At 40.5% G+C, this 20765-nt stretch overlaps 1 protein-coding gene across 1 annotated transcript in view; it reads left to right on the forward strand.

Annotated features, from left to right (window-relative positions):
* The window catches only part of SEMA3D (semaphorin 3D), a 197546-nt gene that overhangs the window by 154975 nt on the left and 21806 nt on the right, over positions 1 to 20765 (forward strand). Inside the window, exons 12-15 of the mRNA XM_075599553.1 lie at positions 11326 to 11548; positions 13193 to 13281; positions 15022 to 15063; positions 16665 to 16822. Of these exons, the coding sequence (XP_075455668.1) occupies positions 11326 to 11548; positions 13193 to 13281; positions 15022 to 15063; positions 16665 to 16822 (512 nt within the window). The remainder of the gene's footprint in view (positions 1 to 11325; positions 11549 to 13192; positions 13282 to 15021; positions 15064 to 16664; positions 16823 to 20765) is intronic.

Genomic DNA, 20765 nt, shown 5'->3' on the forward strand with positions numbered 1-20765 from the left:
TTTTTTTTTAATAGCTCTAATGTCTCCATTAAAAAAATTAAGACATAGGGGGATATTCTAGTAACTGCAAGGTTGTCCTTGCAGAGGAGGAGAAGGAGTAACTCAATTTGTCAGTCACAAGTTTTATATATACTGTATATATCCCCCATCAAACCTTCCTCCAAATAACATAGGGAGATACCTCTGTGCTAAAAAAGGATGCCGCCTGCGATATATGCTAATGAGACATGCAACGTATGTTTAAATGAGTCACACACCCACACCGCCTAAAATATTTCCATAAGACAAATAGTGACTAGTCTAAGGGCCCTTGTGATGAAGCGGGTACTGGTGTCAGACCAACATGATCGGAACCCACAAACTTGGTTATTCAGGGAAGCAGTTCTAGCATTGAACCAGATGCCAGGAAACGTCACTATCACATATTTCCCAGGTGTCTCAGGTGTGCTCCTTTTTGTGTGCACAAGGCACATTGAACTGACAACTAGGAAGTAGAGAGGAGGCTAAAGGTGTGAGCAGTGGCACTCAGAATGCTGGGACAATAGAGTTGTCCTTGCATCTGGTTTAGTTCAATGTTAGAGTTGCTGCCCTGAATAGCAGTAGTTGTGGGTTCTGATCCTGTTGGGCCTGACACCAGTATCCCTTTTATCACAAGGGCCCTTAGACTTGTGAGGGTGTGTGACTCATTTAAATATACTTTATATGTCTCATTAGCATATATCCCAGGTGTGCTCCTCTTTAATTATAAACGTCTCTCCCTACGTTATTTAGAGTGAGATTTGAGGGGATATATATACTTGAGGCCCTACAAAAATTGTAATTCCTTTTCCATACCCCCCAAAACTGCAAGTTGTTTGACATGGTTTAGCCATTTACAGGAGCTACAATAATTCAGCAAGTTGTCAAAAAATGGAAATTTGCAGACCTGGAATGAAACTGTTTCTAGAAAAGCCTTTTCCGCAAAATTTGGACATGCGAGAAGGGTTTACAGAATAGCAAAGCATGCCAATCAAATCGGAAAGGACTCTTTCCACATGGATTTGCACAACTCACAGCTACTACACTATGCCCGATAGGGTCCGTGTATTAGTCTTCCTGCTAGGAAGCTCATTCATTATTTGTTAAAAATATCCACAGTTATAAGGGGGCAGCTAATCTAGGAAGAGAGTAAACTAAAAACAGCTGTATGTTTAATAGATTAAATATTGCCGATAGGGATCTTTAAAAAAAAACAAATAAGTGTAAATATTTCTAACAATTTAGTGGTTTAAAATCTTTGTGGGGTCTTTTTAATCATTACATAAATTCTTTAGAAGATGAGACTGTCGTTCATAAAAAGCCATACATAAATTGTCCTTTTTTCATCGTTTGAAAAGGAATTATGCCATCATCATTAATCAAATAGGTACCATTACAGATGTTAATGTTTCTGGCTCGCGGCCGTGGCTGGAGGATTAAGGCTGTGGGGGGTCTGATCCAGAAGCGCAGAGCCCCCGCAGTGTGACCGCGGAAGACACTCCGGTGTCTCCGGTGCCACAGACTTTCCCTTCTTTGGGCGCGGCTCTGGAGACATCGAGTCTCGCTACATCTGCCAAACATAATCATTTTTCACAGGATACAAGTCAGTGACTAAATCTTATTAAGTAAACCAATTACACTACTGAGTTATCCCTAAGGACTGAAACATTTTCTGACCTACTATAGGAGGCTGCTTTTTAAAGATCATTTCCCTTATAACCTGGATTCTTAAAAAAAAAATTACTCCTCTTTTCTAAAAGGGAATCTTTTTGAGAAACAAATCTAGGACCACAGCAGTCCTACCCTGGGGTATCCTTCCCCATTTATTTTGGTGATGCTCTTATTACCATATAAACAAGAAAGCACAGGCTTAAAAAACATCAGTGTTGTGGGTTCAGCTGCTGCAGAGTTCCAGAGTAGCTGCTGTACACGTTCCAGTGCTGTTTCAGCTGCTGTACACGTTCCAGAGTAGCATAAGGAATTTGTGCAGTGGGGCAAAGAGCATTAGGTGCTGCCAATAGCTATAACAGCTACAATTGGCAATGAGCCATTACAAACTATTTACCATTTCTGACTCCCCTTATTACTGAGATTGGCAAAACTTTTTGGGGGAAAATCTCCAGACACGGGGAGTACTGTTGACACAGTTTAGCACTGATATGATGCGTTCCTCTGTACAAAGTTCTGTACAAAGTTCTGTACAAAATGTGCAGACTGCGGATTAAATTTATTTATTATACCACTTACTAAAGACATATTATTGTATTTATAAAATATCTTACTGGGAAGTAAGACATTGAGAGTTACCTCTCTTTTTCAAGTATATATCCTTGGCACAGGGTTATGATGACAGATACATGGTTACAAATACATGGTTACATTAGGTGAACAGGGTTATAAATTATGTAGAAAGACATTGCATGAACAGTTTAACATATTTTATCTTTTAGGTGTATGACAGTTACATACCAGATTAAAATGTGAGGCAGCTTTAGTTTTGAAAGAACTTAGACTGGTGGCGGCTTAGAGAGTCTCCGGTAGATTGTTCCAGTTGTGAGGTGCACGGTAAGAGGAGGAGGAGGTATATTAGGCCATATTTACTAAGAAGTGCTACTCCAAACTTCACCTTCCATGTTGGAAGACACTTTACAGCCCATTCAAGTGAATAGACCATAAACACCATATTTACGAATAATGTTACACCTTTCAGCATGACTAAGTAAATATGGTCCCGACAGATCATTGTTATAGTGCTGATAGGTGTTTATGTCGTAGCATGGCTTAGTAAATATATAATTTTGTACTTTCAGTTTAATGCATTATTTCACCCATTGTCACAAAACTAGAGAGGGCTGAAAGGTAAATCCAGCTCAAACTCCCACTGTTCGGACAAATCATAATCACAGCTCTGTCCCTTATTTCAGAATCAGAGTTGAATCAGATGTAAAACTGTGTTTTGAGAGAGAAAGGCAGAGAAAGCGAGAAACATAGAGCATAAATAAAGCGGGAACCCAAAAGTAGACAGCAGAGAGGTTAATAAATAACAAATAATTAAGAATTAGGTTTAAAAAAAAAAAGAACTTCAAGAAGAATTTAAAAAAGTACAATAAAACAGTGTCACCAATAATCAGCCACATATATTTTTTACTTTCACTTTTGCTACAGTAAAGCGATTTTTAAATGACACAAGTGATTAAGTAAGAAGCAAAGTAGTTCCGGGTTACTTGATATTTTGTGATCAAAAACACATACTGTATTACCCATAATTCAAAACCAAAACTAAAATTCATGCTGATTGCTATTTTTGCATTTTGAATATTTTACTTACTTTAAGAGCTCTTTTCTTGCTGTTTCCAACACTGTTTTTATTTTTCAAATCTTATGCTCTATTCAGGAGACATGCAGTATATGTGTCCAGCAGATTACAGTAGAGCAGGGGTGGGCTACTCCAATCCTCGAGGGCCACCAACAGGTCAGATTTTAAGGATATCCCTGCTTCAGCCCAATCGTTGACTGAACCACTGATTGAGCCACCTGTGCTGAAGCAGGGACTGATTGGGCCACCAGGGCTGAAGCAGAGACTGATTGAGCCACCAGTGCTGAAGCAGGCATATTCTTAAAACCTGACCTGTTGGTGGCCCTTGAGGACTGGTGTTGGCCACCCATGCAATAGAGCTCTCTCCAGAGCCCAGTGTAGTGTAGGTTACCATGAAACCTCAGATGCCAGACATGCTAAGGGGCAAGATACGAACATTATATGAGTTAAACTAACGTAGGCTTATGCGGGGGTTGCTGCCAAACCAAAATACGAGGGCCAGTGAGCATCTCTAACTAAAATAATTGTAGACATAATGATCAAAACTCTTTCTGTGTTGAGCAGCAGCACGGAGAAGCATTTTCCGCTTTTTGCCTGTGGGGTCATGGAAACCTCAGTGACTCACTTACACGCGACTTGTCCTGGCAACTCTCGCCACTTACAGTACGTACACCTCCCTTTCTGCATTGTATAAATGTAATGTGTAGGGAAAGGAAACATCACTGCAAATTTAAGCAAGGCAACATAAGATGGGAATGACAGGTCTGAAAAGCACAGAATAACATTTCCGCAGACAACTTAATATTTTGTATCGTAGCACAGTAAACTAATTGTATCGTTTACCTATATTTTTATTTTTTCTCCAAAATTCAAACTGCATGTCCTCTCCTCTGGAGCTAAACCATGCTATGTGTAGCTACGGGATCCCCCAGTTGCCGAGATACCTAGTTTCCATCCAAGGTTGTTAAAGATGGTTCTCACTGCCATCCAATAGGAAGCTGCATTACATCCCTCTGATGACGTTGCGGCTTCCTATTGGCCAGCTAGACCTGGCAGCTATTTTTATTTCTCCAGTGGGAGGCGAAACACCGGCAACTAAATCAGTCGGTATCTCAAGTACCAGGGGGTTGCTTGAGCCACAAATAGTGTGATCAAGCTCTGGAGAACTCCCCATTAGAATGATTTAATAAAACATAAATCAATTTAAAAGAAAAACAATGAGTTGGCAGGATTTATGCTGTAAATAATTAAGGGTCTATACAATTAATAAACAAGAATGATGCTATTCTATAGTTTGGCAAGTTTAACTGTACCAGCTGGAACCAATGTTAAGTTAAAATAAAGCATTTTGTTCATAGAGTATACAGTCCTTCATGGAGATCTGAGATGTGATGTACATTAGTGTCTCTGCTCTTTTAGAAATCATTTATCATTTGTATACTTCTTACATTATGTATATAGTAGTCACACTCCTGTTTTGGAAAGAAGGAAGCGCTTTGTACTGAGGTAATGTGAAGAGAATCTGATGTTTTTTTCTGTATTGAAGCAAACTTAGTAAGATTTAATGTATTGTTATAAGGATATCATTATAACCACATTAATTATAGATGAAATAAGTGAATTAGCTATCATTATATACTGTATAAAAATGATAACAGTTTATCCTGGATGAATAACCTTGTCTGTTACTTTGAATCACACAGTACAGTTGTTACAAGATCTATGTAGAGTGACATACCTATTACCAGACCAAAGAGACAACATTTCCCCCCCAGTCCTGTAGACACTCTGTTGCTACTGTAAATCATTTAGAAAGCCTGCGGCTGCTTGCTTTACTCCAGTACAACAACATCAGTAGTGACTACAGCAGCAGGACTTTTAGGAACAGTCCAAGCGAGCAATTTTTTTGCAATTTTGATTTTTAACATAGGATTGCAGTAGGGGGTCTCCGGAGTTGAACCCCATTAATTTCAGCCTCGGAGACCCCCTGTTTGCAGAGATAATTACCTCTGAAGGGGATGCTGTATCTCCCTGCTTTTTAGAGCTCCCATATCATGCTTGCCAATAGAAAGCTTGGGCCGAGTGATGGCATAGCTTCTTATTGGCAGGCAGGGCATGGGAGCTTTGAAAAGCAGCCATCACATGAACCCTGCTAGCCGAGCGCTGTGGCTACCGGCACCCCCTACATAGGTTAGTGTCTCCAGAAGCAGGAGGTCCCCAAGATTAGCTTCGGAGTCCCCCTGCTTCAATTCTATGTTAAAATAAAAGAATAGCAAAACAAAATCACCGGTTGGACTGCAACTTTAACAGAAACGCTGTTTTCTACACAAATAGACTAGCAATCGAACACACATTGTTTAGTAAAGACTAAAGTTACACATTGTATTGACACTTGAAACTATACAGCATTATTTATTATTATTATTCATTATTTGTAAAGTGCCAACTTATTCCGCAACACAGTACAACGGTAGAACAGATTGACATCAATTACATAAGCAGAATGACATAGAAATAAGGACAAACAAGCGCAAACATAGAAGGGAATGAAGGCCCTGCTCCTGAGAGCTTACAATCTAGAGGGAATAAGGGGCAAAGTTTAAACAAGAAGCTGAAGTGGCTGCTCATTGTGGGGCAGAACATGCCTGAGAATGGAGCATGGTCCTGCCGCACAGCTGGTCCAATGAAGGTTTGGGGTGTGGCTGTTAGGGGGTATTGGATAGCGTGGAGTTGGGTCCATATTTACACATAAAGCATCTCTAGAGTGATATATCCTTTATTAGCCACATTCAGGACAAGAGATTTGCCCCCCCCCCCATAGGCACATCAGCCCTATTCTCTAAGGCCCCGGTAACTCCGCTGCAACGCGCGCCCGCGAGATTGGCGGCGCGTGCAGCCGATTCCCCGGTCTGCAGCTCACTGCAGGAAGAGAGACGGGGGGCATGGCAGGGGAGTGACGGGGGCGCGGCCATGACGTCACCCGGCAGGTTCGCCCTCATTGGCTGAACCGCCGGGGGCGTGGCTTATCGCTCCGTCGCGAGTCCTGCTCTCAATTCTATTGAGAGCAGGAGCAACTCTTGCCACGGCGCTGCGGCCCCCCCTCGCAGCGGGCCCGGCGCCATTGAGGGGAGGGCTCTCATCCGTGCAGCGTCCGCCACAGTGGGCGCTGCAGTAGGGAGCGGGGGCAAGGCCTAATAGGGACTGACTGTACTATGTATATTTTTCTATTCTATTCTTTTTGTAACTGTGAATTAAAAGGTATATTGGTATTGAGGGCAGTTTAGGAGGGGCCCTTTTTTATACATAGTTATAATATATTTACTCCTCCACTGCACCACTTAGGCGGAAGCGAGATTTTTAGTGTTTTTTTCTGGATATCTCATATTTTGTTTTTAATACTGTTTATTCCTTTATTTCTTTTGTATTTAAACATATTTTAATCATTACTGTATGTTGCAGGGCTAATCTGTCTAATTTGGCTCGGAAAGAAAGTACATAAATGAAAGCAAGATCTGCAATATAATACTCTTCACATAAAAAGAACAGCACAGAGCTGTGAAAGGGGGTTAAATGCATATTAAATATTTAATACAGGCAGTCCTCGGTTATCCGACACAATGCGTTACTCGAAATGGCGTTGGATAGCGAAACGTTGTAAAGCGAAACACGTTTTCCCATAGGAACACTATTTAAATGAAAGGTTCCGTTCCTGAAGGCATTTTTAACACTAAAATACACCAAATATTTTACGCAGGCAATAAGATATGCAGCACACACATAAATTATATAGTATATATACTGTATTATATATATAATATAACATAATAAATAATATATTGTATAGTATAATATAATATTATATATATATATATACGCTCTTACGACGCTTTGCAACGTTGTTTATGTGTATGTGTGTGTATATATATATATATACACACATACACATAAACAACGTTGCAAAGCGTCGTAAGAGCGTATATATATATATATATATATATATATATATATATATAATATTATATTATACTATATAATATTATATTATACTATACAATATATTATTTATTATGTTATATTTTACTATATATTTCTGAAAGCGTCCTATGTGTTTATGTCTGTATGTGTCTCCCTGTGTCCCTAGCGGCAATCACATTGGACTTTTGGCCTGTCACTCCGCCTCAGGCCAATGAGATGGCTCCCTTGGCCCGCCCGCCCCCGCACAACATTGGCCTGAGGCTGAGTGACGGGCCAAAGGTCACACACACACACACACACACACACACACACACACACACACACACACACACACACACACACACACACACACACACACACACACACACACACACACACACACACACTCACACACTCACACACTCACACACCGGCGCTCTCACATCCCCACGGCTCTCTTTGCCTCCCCCCCCCACACACACAGAGCACGCACTGTGCGGCTCTCCCCTCACATAGGCCGCTCCCCGTCCCCGAGGGCGCTCCTCCGGCTGTCTCCGCCTCTCCCCGCGAAAGGCACAGCACCTCCTCACCGGACCGTCTCAGCCTCTCCGCTGAGGAGCCCGAGGTGGAAGAGGAGGGCGGCCGGTACACGTAGGAAGAGGAGCGCGACCGTATGCAAAATGAGTAAACGCAGGGGAATGGGTTATTTAACGCGTCCCTGACTCACCCTGCCCTTTGCCCCCTGCTCTTTGCCCCCTGCCCTTTGCCCCCTGCCCTCCCTCCCCCTGCCTTTTGCCCCTGCCCTCCCTCCCCCTGCCCTTTGCCCCCTGCCCTCCCTGCCCTTTTCCCCCCACCCTTTGCCCCCTGCCCTCCCTCCTCCCGCCCTTTGCCCCCTGCCCTCCCTCCCCCTGCCCTTTGCCCCCTGCCCTCCCTCCCCCTGCAATTTTTCCCCTTCCCTCCCTCCCCCTACCATGCCCCCTGCCCTTCCACGCCCGGGCAACACCGGGTATATCAGCTAGTTATATATATAATACAGTATATATACTATATAATTTATGTGTGTGCTGCATATCTTATTGACTGCGTAAAATATTTGGTGTATTTTAGTGTTAAAAATGCCTTCAGGAACGGAACCTTTCATTTAAACAGTGTTCCTATGGGGAAAACGCTTGTTCCGGTGGGGAGAAGCAGATCAGCGGGCACCACGATGCAGAAAGAATTGAATTGAAGCTGGACTGTGCTGTATAACGATTCCTTTATTTCGGCATGGATAAAAAGGGGAGGGGAAGCATACCCCTGCACCTCTAACGCGTTTCACCCAGTAATTGGGCTTTCTCTTTGATATATATATATATATATATATATATATATATATACACATACACATAAACAGCGTTGCAAAGCGTCGTAAGAGCGTTGGATAAGCCGTTTTGGCGTTGTAAAAATGAACATAGGTATGTATTGCATAGCATTGGATAAGCCATTCGTTGTAAAACGAAGCGTTGTAAAACGAAGCGTTGTAAAACGAGGACTGCCTGTATACACAAGGCACAAAAAGAGATTAGTCATTGCATTGAGCAATCCTTTCATATGAAAAGCAAAATATGCCATAAAGCAGTGGTGCTGAACTCCAGTCCTCAGCCGAAGCCTGAGCTACTGATTGAGCCACCTACGCTGAAGCTGGGATGTTCCTAAACCCTGCCTTAGAGAAGTACGCACATAAGTCAGGATACGGGGGTTGAAATATGCCTACGTATTCCTCAATGCAGTGACACTCACAGTTGTTGTCCCTGCAACATGAATAATAAAAAGGAGAAGAAAAATTAGGTAATATAATATACTTTTACCTTTAAAAACAGGTAGTATAATATACTTTTACCTTTAAAAAATAGGTAGTATAATATATTATAGTTTAATATATTTTATTGAACCAAGAAATAGTTCTCATTCTAGAAACCTCACGGGATTCTTGTTCAGGTATGAGAACAGACTAATGAGTATCATTTGAGGTTTGGAAGCTTGGAAGCTGTTTGTTGCTCCAATACAAAGTGTCACATTAAATGTTTTCCCTTCTTCTTTTACAAATATATAGAGTAAGAGGCATCAGCATAGCTTATCTTATATAGCCTAAGGATGAGCGCCAGTCACCATTGCCACTGCTACCGATTTGGAGTTCAGGCTGGGCTGTGCGAGGAGATTTCAGTCAATAAGGCGGCATGGGGCTTTATATCAAAACAAACACATTTTTAATTTACCATTAACAGCAAAGAGCAACTCCAATTGACAGCAGACTTCCCAGGTTCCCACTGTCACTGGTGCAGGCTTGTGTTGGGATGGGCTCCCCAGGGATGAGACAAGACTGATTTTTGGGGTCGGTGGACCAGGGTACCTGTCCCTTCAGGTCCTCTTCTGGCAGAGCTTACCTAACTGTTCTGGCAGTGACTGCTAGTGGGACTCCTATGACCCAGCAGACCGACTATGCCTTGCATCCTAGGTAACCTAGCTTGTCTTCCGGTTTATTCCTAACCACACCCAACAAGACCTTATACCAGAGCCTAAGCTGCTCCCACTATACGGCCGTAGACTAGTTCTAAGGAGTTGACCCATTAGTGCACTAATAATTAGACAGGCTACACTTATATACAATGAAAGCAATTTTCATGCAAAAATAATTGTGAGACAATCATGAGCCATTTTTGCATCCTCAAATCCAATGAGTTAGACAGAAGGGTCATCATATCACATAGGAGCTAAAATATCAAACACCATCTAACTCAATGTGGTCCTGCTATTCATTATAAATGGTGGTGCAGATTGGAAACCAATCTAAATAAATGATGTGCTACTTTTAATGTACACATACTATCCCCGCACTTCTAACCCTCTTGTCTCTTCATCATTAAATCACAAAAAGTCTCCCAAAAATACTGTATGCGTTTGACAAATACAGGCTTAAAATTAAGGCAAAATGTTTGAATATCCTTTTTCAGAAGATTCAGGAACAGGACTGGGATATATTATGTAATTTTATGATAAACCCAACTCCGGTGATATGGACCAGTTGCTTAGTCTAACTCCACATCTTCAAATTGTAATATAGATGTTTGCAAAGAAGAAGAATGTGATCGTTATATATAGAAATACAATTATAATAGTGTAATATGTAATTGTGGATCATTGGAACACTACAAATTACAACCCTGATAATGTTTGATGTGTCCTTGTAACAAGGTCTATAAAAGCTGTGTGTGAGGGGCAAGTCATGATAAAATAAGTCTTACTGTATTGTAGCAGCATCAGTTACACCAATTGCTTATTGTGAGACTTCCTTATAATAGCAACACTTAAAACATTAATCTAGCTTGGTATTGTTTTTTTTTTAATGTGAATCAGAGTGATGGAAAATATGCTTTATAGTCACTAGGGGGAGCAACAGCCTTAGAAATGCAACTGTATCAGTAATAGAAATGGAGAACTGTTCTAGTGTGAGTGGCTCAAAGTCCCTTTGGAAAAATAGTAGTAAGATATTTGTTTCCTTAACTTGTGTTTGATAAACTTGTCAAATTAATTACATAAAATGCACACCCACATATCTTGCATTGCTGCAATCCATTTCTAAAACATGTCATTTATGCATTGACTATGATTAACTGTAACATTGTGTGTATATACAGTATGACATTGTAAATACAAGAATATACTGTTGTGCGCAAGTTCTGGATGTTCCCAGGCAATGCTGGGAAAATGCACTTGACAGCACTGGAAGTTGGCCGTCTGACATATTCTTATGACATCTGCTCTCATCTTTGTATTATTCGAGATCTGCAGTTGTTCTATAATAAATAGAGCTATAGGCCTGCATGTTACTAAATGATATATTTAGAGAAGTTTTGTCAATATTTGTATTTTGCTCTTAGCAACCATGTTCGCTCTCCCTGACAACAGCAGCATAAATGCTAGTTGAAGAAAAATGTATTATTGTGAACTGCATTTCACATGTCCTATTTTCCTATTTTAATGTGTGTTGCTTCTTCCAGTGTCCAAGCAAGACTTACGACCCCGTGTTCAAATCTACAAAAGATTTTCCAGATGACGTCATTAGTTTTGTAAAAAATCATCCTCTAATGTACAAGGCAGTATATCCTCTTCATGGAAGACCTGTCTTCACCAGAATAAATGTGGACTATGAACTGACCCAGATTGCAGTAGACCATGTTGTAGCAGAAGATGGCCAGTATGATGTCATGTTCCTTGGGACAGGTATATTACATTCACATGTGCAACTCATTGTAAAGTACTTTTAAAGAATAATTATAATTCTGCTTCATTCTATATGATAGTACTGTGTAATAATGGAATACACATAGTATAATACAGACATAACGAATCTCTGAATGAATGAATGAAAGAATGAATGAAGATAATTTGTAGTACTTTAGGGCAAAGGGGATAATGGGACTTGTTCAAGGTCCCAGGAAACTAACACAGGCCTCACACTTCCAAGGTTCCAAGTGTATAAAAACAGAACTCTCTACCAAATGATTTGTTTTTTTTCTGTGTGTAATAATTGCTCCACTTCTAAATCCCAGAGTGACAAAAGGGGGGTGAGCTTTAGCACATCGTTACTCCCATTCATATGAATAGGAGCTGAGGCATCCTTAAGTTTAGCACACCTTTGTGGATATTTACTCGTGAAAAAAAAATATATATTTCTAAATTTCTGTAAAATACAGTCTATTTTTTTTCTAGTTTTCTTGTATATGACAATAATTAATTTTGTTTCTGGAAAAAAAAAGCACCATTTTGTAAAAGAGAAATACTGTATCTGCAGTCATATTTTAGGGTTTTATTATCTTTAACCAGCAGAGGGAGCTACAGTCTTAATTATAAATGGATCCTTTTTCTTCCAAAATGTCGTTACTGTCCAACTCCAGACTGAGCCACTCATTGAGCCACCTGTGCTGAATCAGGGATATCTTTAAAACCAGAAACTGTTGGTCACCCCTGCTTTAGCCACACAGGCGAGCTAGCCTACTGACCAAGACCAGCTGAAGCCTAAGCTGCTCAGCCGCCATGCATGGCACTTACAGCCCTGCGTCTGTCTGGATGGCAGGTGCAGTGCGATGACTGCTCTTGGCCCTCATACTGTTAAGGTATTGGTCACTACACTGTATATTAGGGCCACCACTGGCAAAGCGCCCGCACTCGTGCCTGCTGTCAAGGGTAGAGTTGTGTTGATGTCTTCACAAATACTTGTGTACAATATTTCACACATTTTATTTAAATGTTGCCTTTTTGGCAATGTTTTTTTTTGCAGAAGTTCATGTTGCTGTAAAATGTGCTACATTTTACAATTTGTTACATTTTCGACATAATTTGGCCTATTTTGTGTAATGTCACTGAGTTTTGCAAAATTGGTAGTTATTGGCAGTATATTAGGGGCCAGGTGAGCTTGCACGGTGACTTTTAATGTTGGGGGATTTTTTGGTGAAGCTTGCTAATTTATGTAAAAATATTCACACACAGAAAAACATGTTTTGCCTGGTTAGCGAACATTGGCAAAAATGTTTTTCACATACAGTTCAGGGTACTGTGCAGTATGTTAAGTATTGTAGATGATGTTATAAATATATTTTTAGCACTTTCGTGGAACATTTTTATTTAATTTTAAATAAACCATACCACTACTAATGCATTAAAAATTTAAAAAAAAAAAGGTGTTTAATAGAATGCAAAACATCCTTGTAGTATCTATAGTCAAATAAACTGACTACATTTTACCACTTTAAAGAAAATACTATTAATATGGTAATTGGTACACTGTGTGTGTGTTTCACTTCGTGTATATGTGTGTTTCCCTTCTTGTATATTTGGAATGTTTACATTGCATTCTTGTGTTTTTAGATATTGGAACAATGCTTAAAGTTATTAGCGTTACAAAGGATATCTGGCAAATGGAAGAGGTTTTACTGGAGGAACTGCAGATATTTAAGGTACAGAGAAAACACTGGTGGTTTTCTACTTGTTTATTTGAAGTATTACTATTCTTGAGTCTGATTTTTCTATAGATTAAATATAAATAGCCACGTTAGTCCAGTTGCAATGGTGCAGAGTAACTGAGTACTTCAGTATTAGGCAATACTTTTTTTATTTGGACTAACAATTGATATTGTAAGACAGGCTTTCAAGAGTTTTCTCTCTTGACCGGAGGTAGAGAGTAGAACTCTCAAAAGGGTGCGGGTAGCCAGCTCCGTGCCTGCTGGGTTTTAAAGTTTAAAGCTCCCATGTCACACGGCCCTTAGGAAGCAGAACCTGATGACGTCACGGCTTGCTATCAGCCTACTGGGGCTCCCCAGAGCTGAAATGGATGGGGTTGAGCTCCGGAGACTCCCTGCTTCAATCCGGTGTGATTTTTTTTTTTAAATAAATGTGTTTTTAAAAAGCACTTGGATTGCCTCTTTGTTTCTCTTCACTTATCTGAGGAGAACTAACATTTTCACTGACCTTGTGAAAGTGGATTGTTTTATTATCCCCTTTTGTTCAGCATCACTAATGTTTCAGCTTCTTCTGCCTAGTTTATACATACAACTAAAGAATGTACTGTAACTGTTCCCTAACTGACTTAAACAAGTAGTGTGTATGCACTTCTCTCTGTGGACATGGGATGCCTGAGGAAGATACATGGGGTATTGCAGCGCCTCTTAAATTTCAGGATGGAGGTGCCAGTCCACCCTCATTCTTTCGGCTTTTTCGACTGGCAAAGTAGAAAATTGACCTTATAATTACATTCCATGGCTATTTGTAACTGAAAGGCAACATACAGTAATCAGTACTGTATATACAGCACAAAACAGAGCATGCTCATGTGTGTGCCATGTTTAAGGCCTGAGACAGGATCTATTTCTGGACTCCCACGACATTTGCAGCTTCTCCCTGATTGCCAAAGCACTAATGCCCAAAGTGCTGCCTTACATGTACATATATCAGCTGGACTTGCTAAGAGGCATCATTAGCAGAGAACAAACTCACTATTTACTCCCTGTGAATATGAATATGTATATATATAAACTTAGTTAAGTTATGGTGGGTAAATAAAAGTGACAAAAACCCTCCACTGCAAAGCATATAGCAAATGGAAATATTACTGTATGCTCATTTGCATGTCTTAGACAGGTCTGCAACCCCGCCTTTCACCATTATCACCCAGCACACAGCACGTCCACTGCAGCATGGGATTCTGGGAAATGACATGCAAATGAGCACATAGTGCCACCTTTTGCTTCAAAACCATTTTAACATGGTTCCCTATAGGCTTAAGCTTGCTGCATGGTCACAGCTTTGAGCACAGCCAGCTTTGATGCATAGCCAGTAAACCCACCCACAGACAGACTGTTTTGACCTTGATGGGTCTCATTAGTATGGGGTTGGTTATACCAGCTATGCAAACTTACAGGGGACCATGTTAAATGGTTTTGATAATGGTTTGATAATGGTTTGATAATGGTGAAAGGCGGGGTTGCTTACTTGTCTAAGACATGCAAATAGGCATACAGTAATATTTCAATTTGCTATATATATATCAGTCACTCCCCAAATATATTAAAACATTGTTAAACAATATCATATAGTATAAATATTTAATATCTATTTATTCTATTACTCAATATTAATTAGAACATACATATATCATATAAGTGATTTTTAATGTGGTCTCCCCCCCCCCCCCGTTTCAGGAACCGTCTGCTATTACAAACATAGAGATATCCCTTAAACAGGTGAGTGAATATACAATAGCAAACATATACATCTGAATAAAATATCTGTATAATGCATAGTTATCATAATTGCACATCTTTGATACTTTTATTTTTTTATTTCATGTCTTATATAATTACTTTGGTTTGCTGACATTTTTGTACTAAATGATGAGTGATATGCAAACAAAGCTAACTGTATTTGACTAAATAACCAATCCACATACCTGACAGCAAACAATTGATCGAGATAATAGACAGGGAATATGTTTATTAACATTTTGGGCCTCATGCAGAGAGCAGCGCTAGATTAAATTGGAGAGTTCCAAAAATTTTAGCTTTATTGGAGAGTTTTGTTCTCCATATGCAGAAAGGGCATAAAACTGCCTTTCTGCATATGGAGAGTTTCAACCAGCGCTATGAGCGCTGTTGAATCTGTTGGGAAAAAAATCGCGTTTTTTTTTCTTTTCTTCTCCCTCTGGCCAGCCTCCTGCCAACTTTTTTTGGCGGAGGTAAATTGAGATTTTCTCTCCATGTTATTGGCGCGATCAGCCACTAGATGGCGATCGCGCCTTTCTGAATAGGGATATTTTTAGAACAGGGGAAATTTAGGTTCCCGCCGGTAGCTCGGCGAGAAACACAAAAAAAAAAAAAAAATGGCGCTTTTTTTTTAAACTCGCCAGTACCTGCCGTTCTACAGGCATTTCTCTCCAATAAATGCCGCTATTCACATTACCGCTGCTCTCTGCATGAGGCCCTTTATTCTATATAGTCCATCTCATGCAACATATTTTGTGATGGTTTTTAGTGGACAAACAACAGTTTTTCACATATTAAATTATAGGGGCCTATACAGAGAGCAGCGAATTTTAAAATTGGCGAATTTATTAAAAAGTAGCTTTTTTGGAGAGTTTTATTCTCCATATGCAGAAAAGTGCGAATTCTGCTATGTTTAACATGGATGCGTGTGGCGAGTTTAAATTGGCGAGATGCGCGCTTCAGAAATGTGTTAAAACAAATTCGCGCCTTTTTTTTTCCCTTTGCAATGGCCGCGAGCGGCAGTTTTTTTTTGCGAGGCAAAACGGAGACAATCGCGCCATTTTATTGGCGCGAACAGCCGCTAGATGCCGTTCGCGCCTCTCTGCATTAGGATATTTTTAAAACTGGCGAGATTGAGGTTCTCGCCAGCCGCGAGGCGAGTTTTACAAATAGAAAAGAAAAATTGGCGCGTTTTTCGGAACTCGCCATTTTCTGCTGCTTTCTGCGCGATTTTCTCCAAAAAATGGCGAATTTCGAAATAGCGCTGCTCTCTGCATAGGCCCCATAGTCTATAGAACTTACAAAACCTCACAGGGGTCTTTTTGCAGAAGAGATCTGCAAGGTCTTTAAGATTTGTATACAATAATTTAATCCCAATCTTATGTTGGGATATTTCACTTCATATCGAAATTTATGAATTGACACAATATAATTGCAATATATCATGTTTATAGTAGGAGACAAGTTAATAAATGTAAATGTACAGTTCAAAATAATACAAAATGCATGACACTGTATTCTTAACCAACAAAAAGGAAAATGTTCTGCTATTTTCCATGCAATAACTGCCTTTTCTGTTGCAGCAACAATTATACATTACATCAAGAGATGGCGTGGTACAGCTGTCTCTACACAGGTGTGACACTTATGGGAAAGCTTGCACTGACTGCTGCCTTGCAAGAGATCCATACTGTGCCTGGGATGGAAGCTCTTGTTCTCGATATGTACCCACATCAAAAAGGTGACACTTAACGAGCCTTCATTCTCAGAGCAAAATACTTAAGCAAAGGAGTGTAATTGTGTTGTCAATTTAATACTACCGATTCTCATTTTTTTTTATCATTGTAAAGGGACTTTAAGGGCATATTGGAGGTTGTGATAATGAAATATTTAGTAGAAAATTACAAAAAAAAATGAAATAAACAGTGATCATTGGGAGTTCCTTTTATGGAGCTGGTGAATAGTTCAGATTACATTGGCCAGCTGGGAATAGGACAACCAGTGTACATGTAGGGTAGAACATGAATGGTTTTGAGCAAATCAATCAGTCATGAATTAAATATGGAAAATTAGAGCCACTACTTTCATCTTTCATCAGTCTGAATAATATTTTTGTATAAATAATTATTGATGAACATATGTTAAAACTAGCAAATACACAGCCACAAGTTCTGCTTGAGCATATTTGCAGTAATCGTATCAGACTCAGAGTAGCTTATTCAAATATAGAGGGGGATGGGGTACAAAGAGAGTAACCCAGCAAGAACCTATTTGCACTCGCTTATCTCAAATAGATGATTAGGAATAATTAGATCCTTGGGTGGAGCCCATACACCATCTAATAATACATATAAAACATTTTATTAACATCTATGCAAAGACACTTAACAACTAATGGTTAAAAATGATCAGGGGGTAGGTGGGGACAGAGGATAGCGTATAAGGTGCCTCCTGTGTATATATATAGTAGTATCAGACAGGTATTTCTCTAGCACCAAAGGGTCGGTCTGATTGATACAATGCTTTATCTATTCCCTAAGTAGGCTGTGTATGACAGCTTATTGCTCATATGGAAGCAATGGAGAAGGTATGCAACATTTACCACCCTTCATTCATATACTGCATAGAAAAACACTCGACCTGCTTCACAACGCATCAACCAGTGCACTGTAATACGTGTGTATGAATATATCACTAAGTGCACTCAGCGGCTGATACAAACGATCGATTCCAACGGGTATAAGCAGCCTGCTGCGTCAGCAAATGTATATAGTAAACAGCCCTATTTGGGTGAGGGTTCACAGTAGGCTCGATCGCACACAGTCACAGTTTAACAAAGTATCCCAACTGGTCAATATACAGTCTGCTGCAGCATACAAATAGAGTACAAACAGTGTACAGTTATGCCCCTTAGTGTAATATGGGACCGGGAAAACAGACCGACTTCAGCGGATATAGGCAGCTAGCTGCGTCATCCAGGATATGCTGTGTACACCCCAGTCTCAATGATAGCCTCTATTAGGCTCGATCGCCCACTTGCGATCCTGCTGGGGAGAAGGCATACAAACTGGACTTTCCGTCTCTCAGCTACCACTCCGACCCCGCGCCACCTGATGACGTCATAGTTGTGACATCTAAAAACGAAACCGACGTACGTTTCGCGCCGCCTGGCGCTTTCTCAAAGTAATGCAGGCACTGCTTGTGCATCATTTACCCGGTGTTTTATCTATGTTGGCTGGGGGTGCGTATTTCTTAACAGCCAATCATTATCGGCGGGGAAGCATGACCTTGTGGTCGCTGCCGAGCTTGTCCCTACATGGGGGCTACGAAGAGCATCCCCGGCAAGATAGACACAACAGATCATAATATCAAAAGCTTTATCAATTGCCTTACAGTGGGAGTTATATATCTTATCACCTGTAGATGTGGCATGCGGTACGTAGGGAAAACTCACAGGGCCCTGAAGGTGAGGGTCCTTGAACATCTGGGGGCGATAAGAAATACTGTTGATACCCCGGTAGCACGCCACATCAATGAACTCCATAATGGGGACCCAAAATATTTAACGTTTTGTGGGATTGAACACCTTCCATGGGGCCCACGGAAAGGTAATTGGGATAAGCGTCTACTACAACGCGAATGTCAATACATATTCACCCTCCAGACCCTTCAGCCAAACGGGCTTAATGAGGGGTACATCTATACTCCGTTTTTATAGTTTAACACATCTCTATTTCCCCAGGTATACATGTTCATGGGTATGCATCAGTATACTAAAGTACCTTCACATCTTGGGGTTCTGGGAAATACAGTCTGAGTACTAAACTCATTACAGCCGTATTGACTGTTAGAGGCGGCGAAATTAAGACCTTACAGTCCTACACACGCACATAACGGTGCACATGTTCGCTTCTGATTTGGGGGTTCCAGGTATACAGTCGGAGTTTCTAAAACTCCCTTTGGTCGTTTTGACTATTAGAGGCGGCCGATTTAAGGACCATACACTCCTACGCCACACATGGGCATTTACATGTATATGTATATATATATATATGTGTATATATGTATGTGTGTATGTACATGGGTATATGTATAGATACATATGTAGTGGGGTCCTCCATCCGCAGTGTTGATTCATCACATCATAGCCCCTACCTATTGTATCACCTGTGCATGTTGCACACAATCATACAGCTGTATCCATGGCATACCATTTCTGTTAACATTATAACATGGGTGTACTTACACCTATGAGGTTCATTGCTATGATACATTAACTGGACCACATTTAAGAAATATCTTTGTAACAGGGCATCAAGAGCATCACGTTTGCCAAACTAATAATGGGCGGGTCTCTATATGCCCGCGTCATGCTTCCCCGCCGATAATGATTGGCTGTTAAGAAAGACGCACCCCCAGCCAACATAGATAAAACACCGGGTAAATGACGCACAAGCAGTGCCTGCATTACCTTGAGAAAGCGCCAGGCGGCGCGAAACGTACGTCAGTTTCGTTTTTAGATGTCACAACTATGACGTCATCAGGTGGCGCGGGGTCGGAGTGGTAGCTGAGAGACGGAAAGACCAGGTTGTATGCCTTCTCCCCAGCAGGATCGCAAGTGGGCGATCGAGCCTAATAGAGGCTATCATTGAGACTGGGGTGTACACAGCATATCCTGGATGACGCAGCTAGCTGCCTATATCCGCTGAAGTCGGTCTGTTTTCCCGGTCCCATATTACACTAAGGGGCATAACTGTACACTGTTTGTACTCTATTTGTATGCTGCAGCAGACTGTATATTGACCAGTTGGGATACTTTGTTAAACTGTGACTGTGTGCGATCGAGCCTACTGTGAACCCTCACCCAAATAGGGCTGTTTACTATATACATTTGCTGACGCAGCAGGCTGCTTATACCCGTTGGAATCGATCGTTTGTATCAGCCGCTGAGTGCACTTAGTGATATATTCATACACACGTATTACAGTGCACTGGTTGATGCGTTGTGAAGCAGGTCGAGTGTTTTTCTATGCAGTATATGAATGAAGGGTGGTAAATGTTGCATACCTTCTCCATTGCTTCCATATGAGCAATAAGCTGTCATACACAGCCTACTTAGGGAATAGATAAAGCATTGTATCAATCAGACCGACCCTTTGGTGCTAGAGAAATACCTGTGTGATACTACTATATATATACACAGGAGGCACCTTATACGCTATCCTCTGTCCCCACCTACCCCCTGATCATTTTTAACCATTAGTTGTTAAGTGTCTTTGCATAGATGTTAATAAAATGTTTTATATGTATTATTAGATGGTGTATGGGCTCCACCCAAGGATCTGATTATTCCTAATCATCTATTTGAGATAAGCGAGTGCGAATAGGTTCTTGCTGCGTTACTCTCTTTGTACCCCATCCCCCTATATATATGTATGTTCATATCCTGTATGCACCCTATCTTCTACAGTATCTTTCATAGGTGGAGAGCGGCATTATATTTTGTTATATGTATTATTCAAATGACTGAAGTAGATTCAAGGCACGGATTATATTTAAAATTTGGAGAGTCATTTAGCAAAGGCTTAGCGCTAAAAATCTAGTGCAATATTTCTGCAAAAAAACACCTGATTTATCATTCAACACATCTGATTGTTTTCATCTATTATTTGATAAAATAGCAC

This window comes from Ascaphus truei, chromosome 5 (assembly GCF_040206685.1).
Source record: "Ascaphus truei isolate aAscTru1 chromosome 5, aAscTru1.hap1, whole genome shotgun sequence".
NCBI lineage: Eukaryota > Metazoa > Chordata > Amphibia > Anura > Ascaphidae > Ascaphus > Ascaphus truei.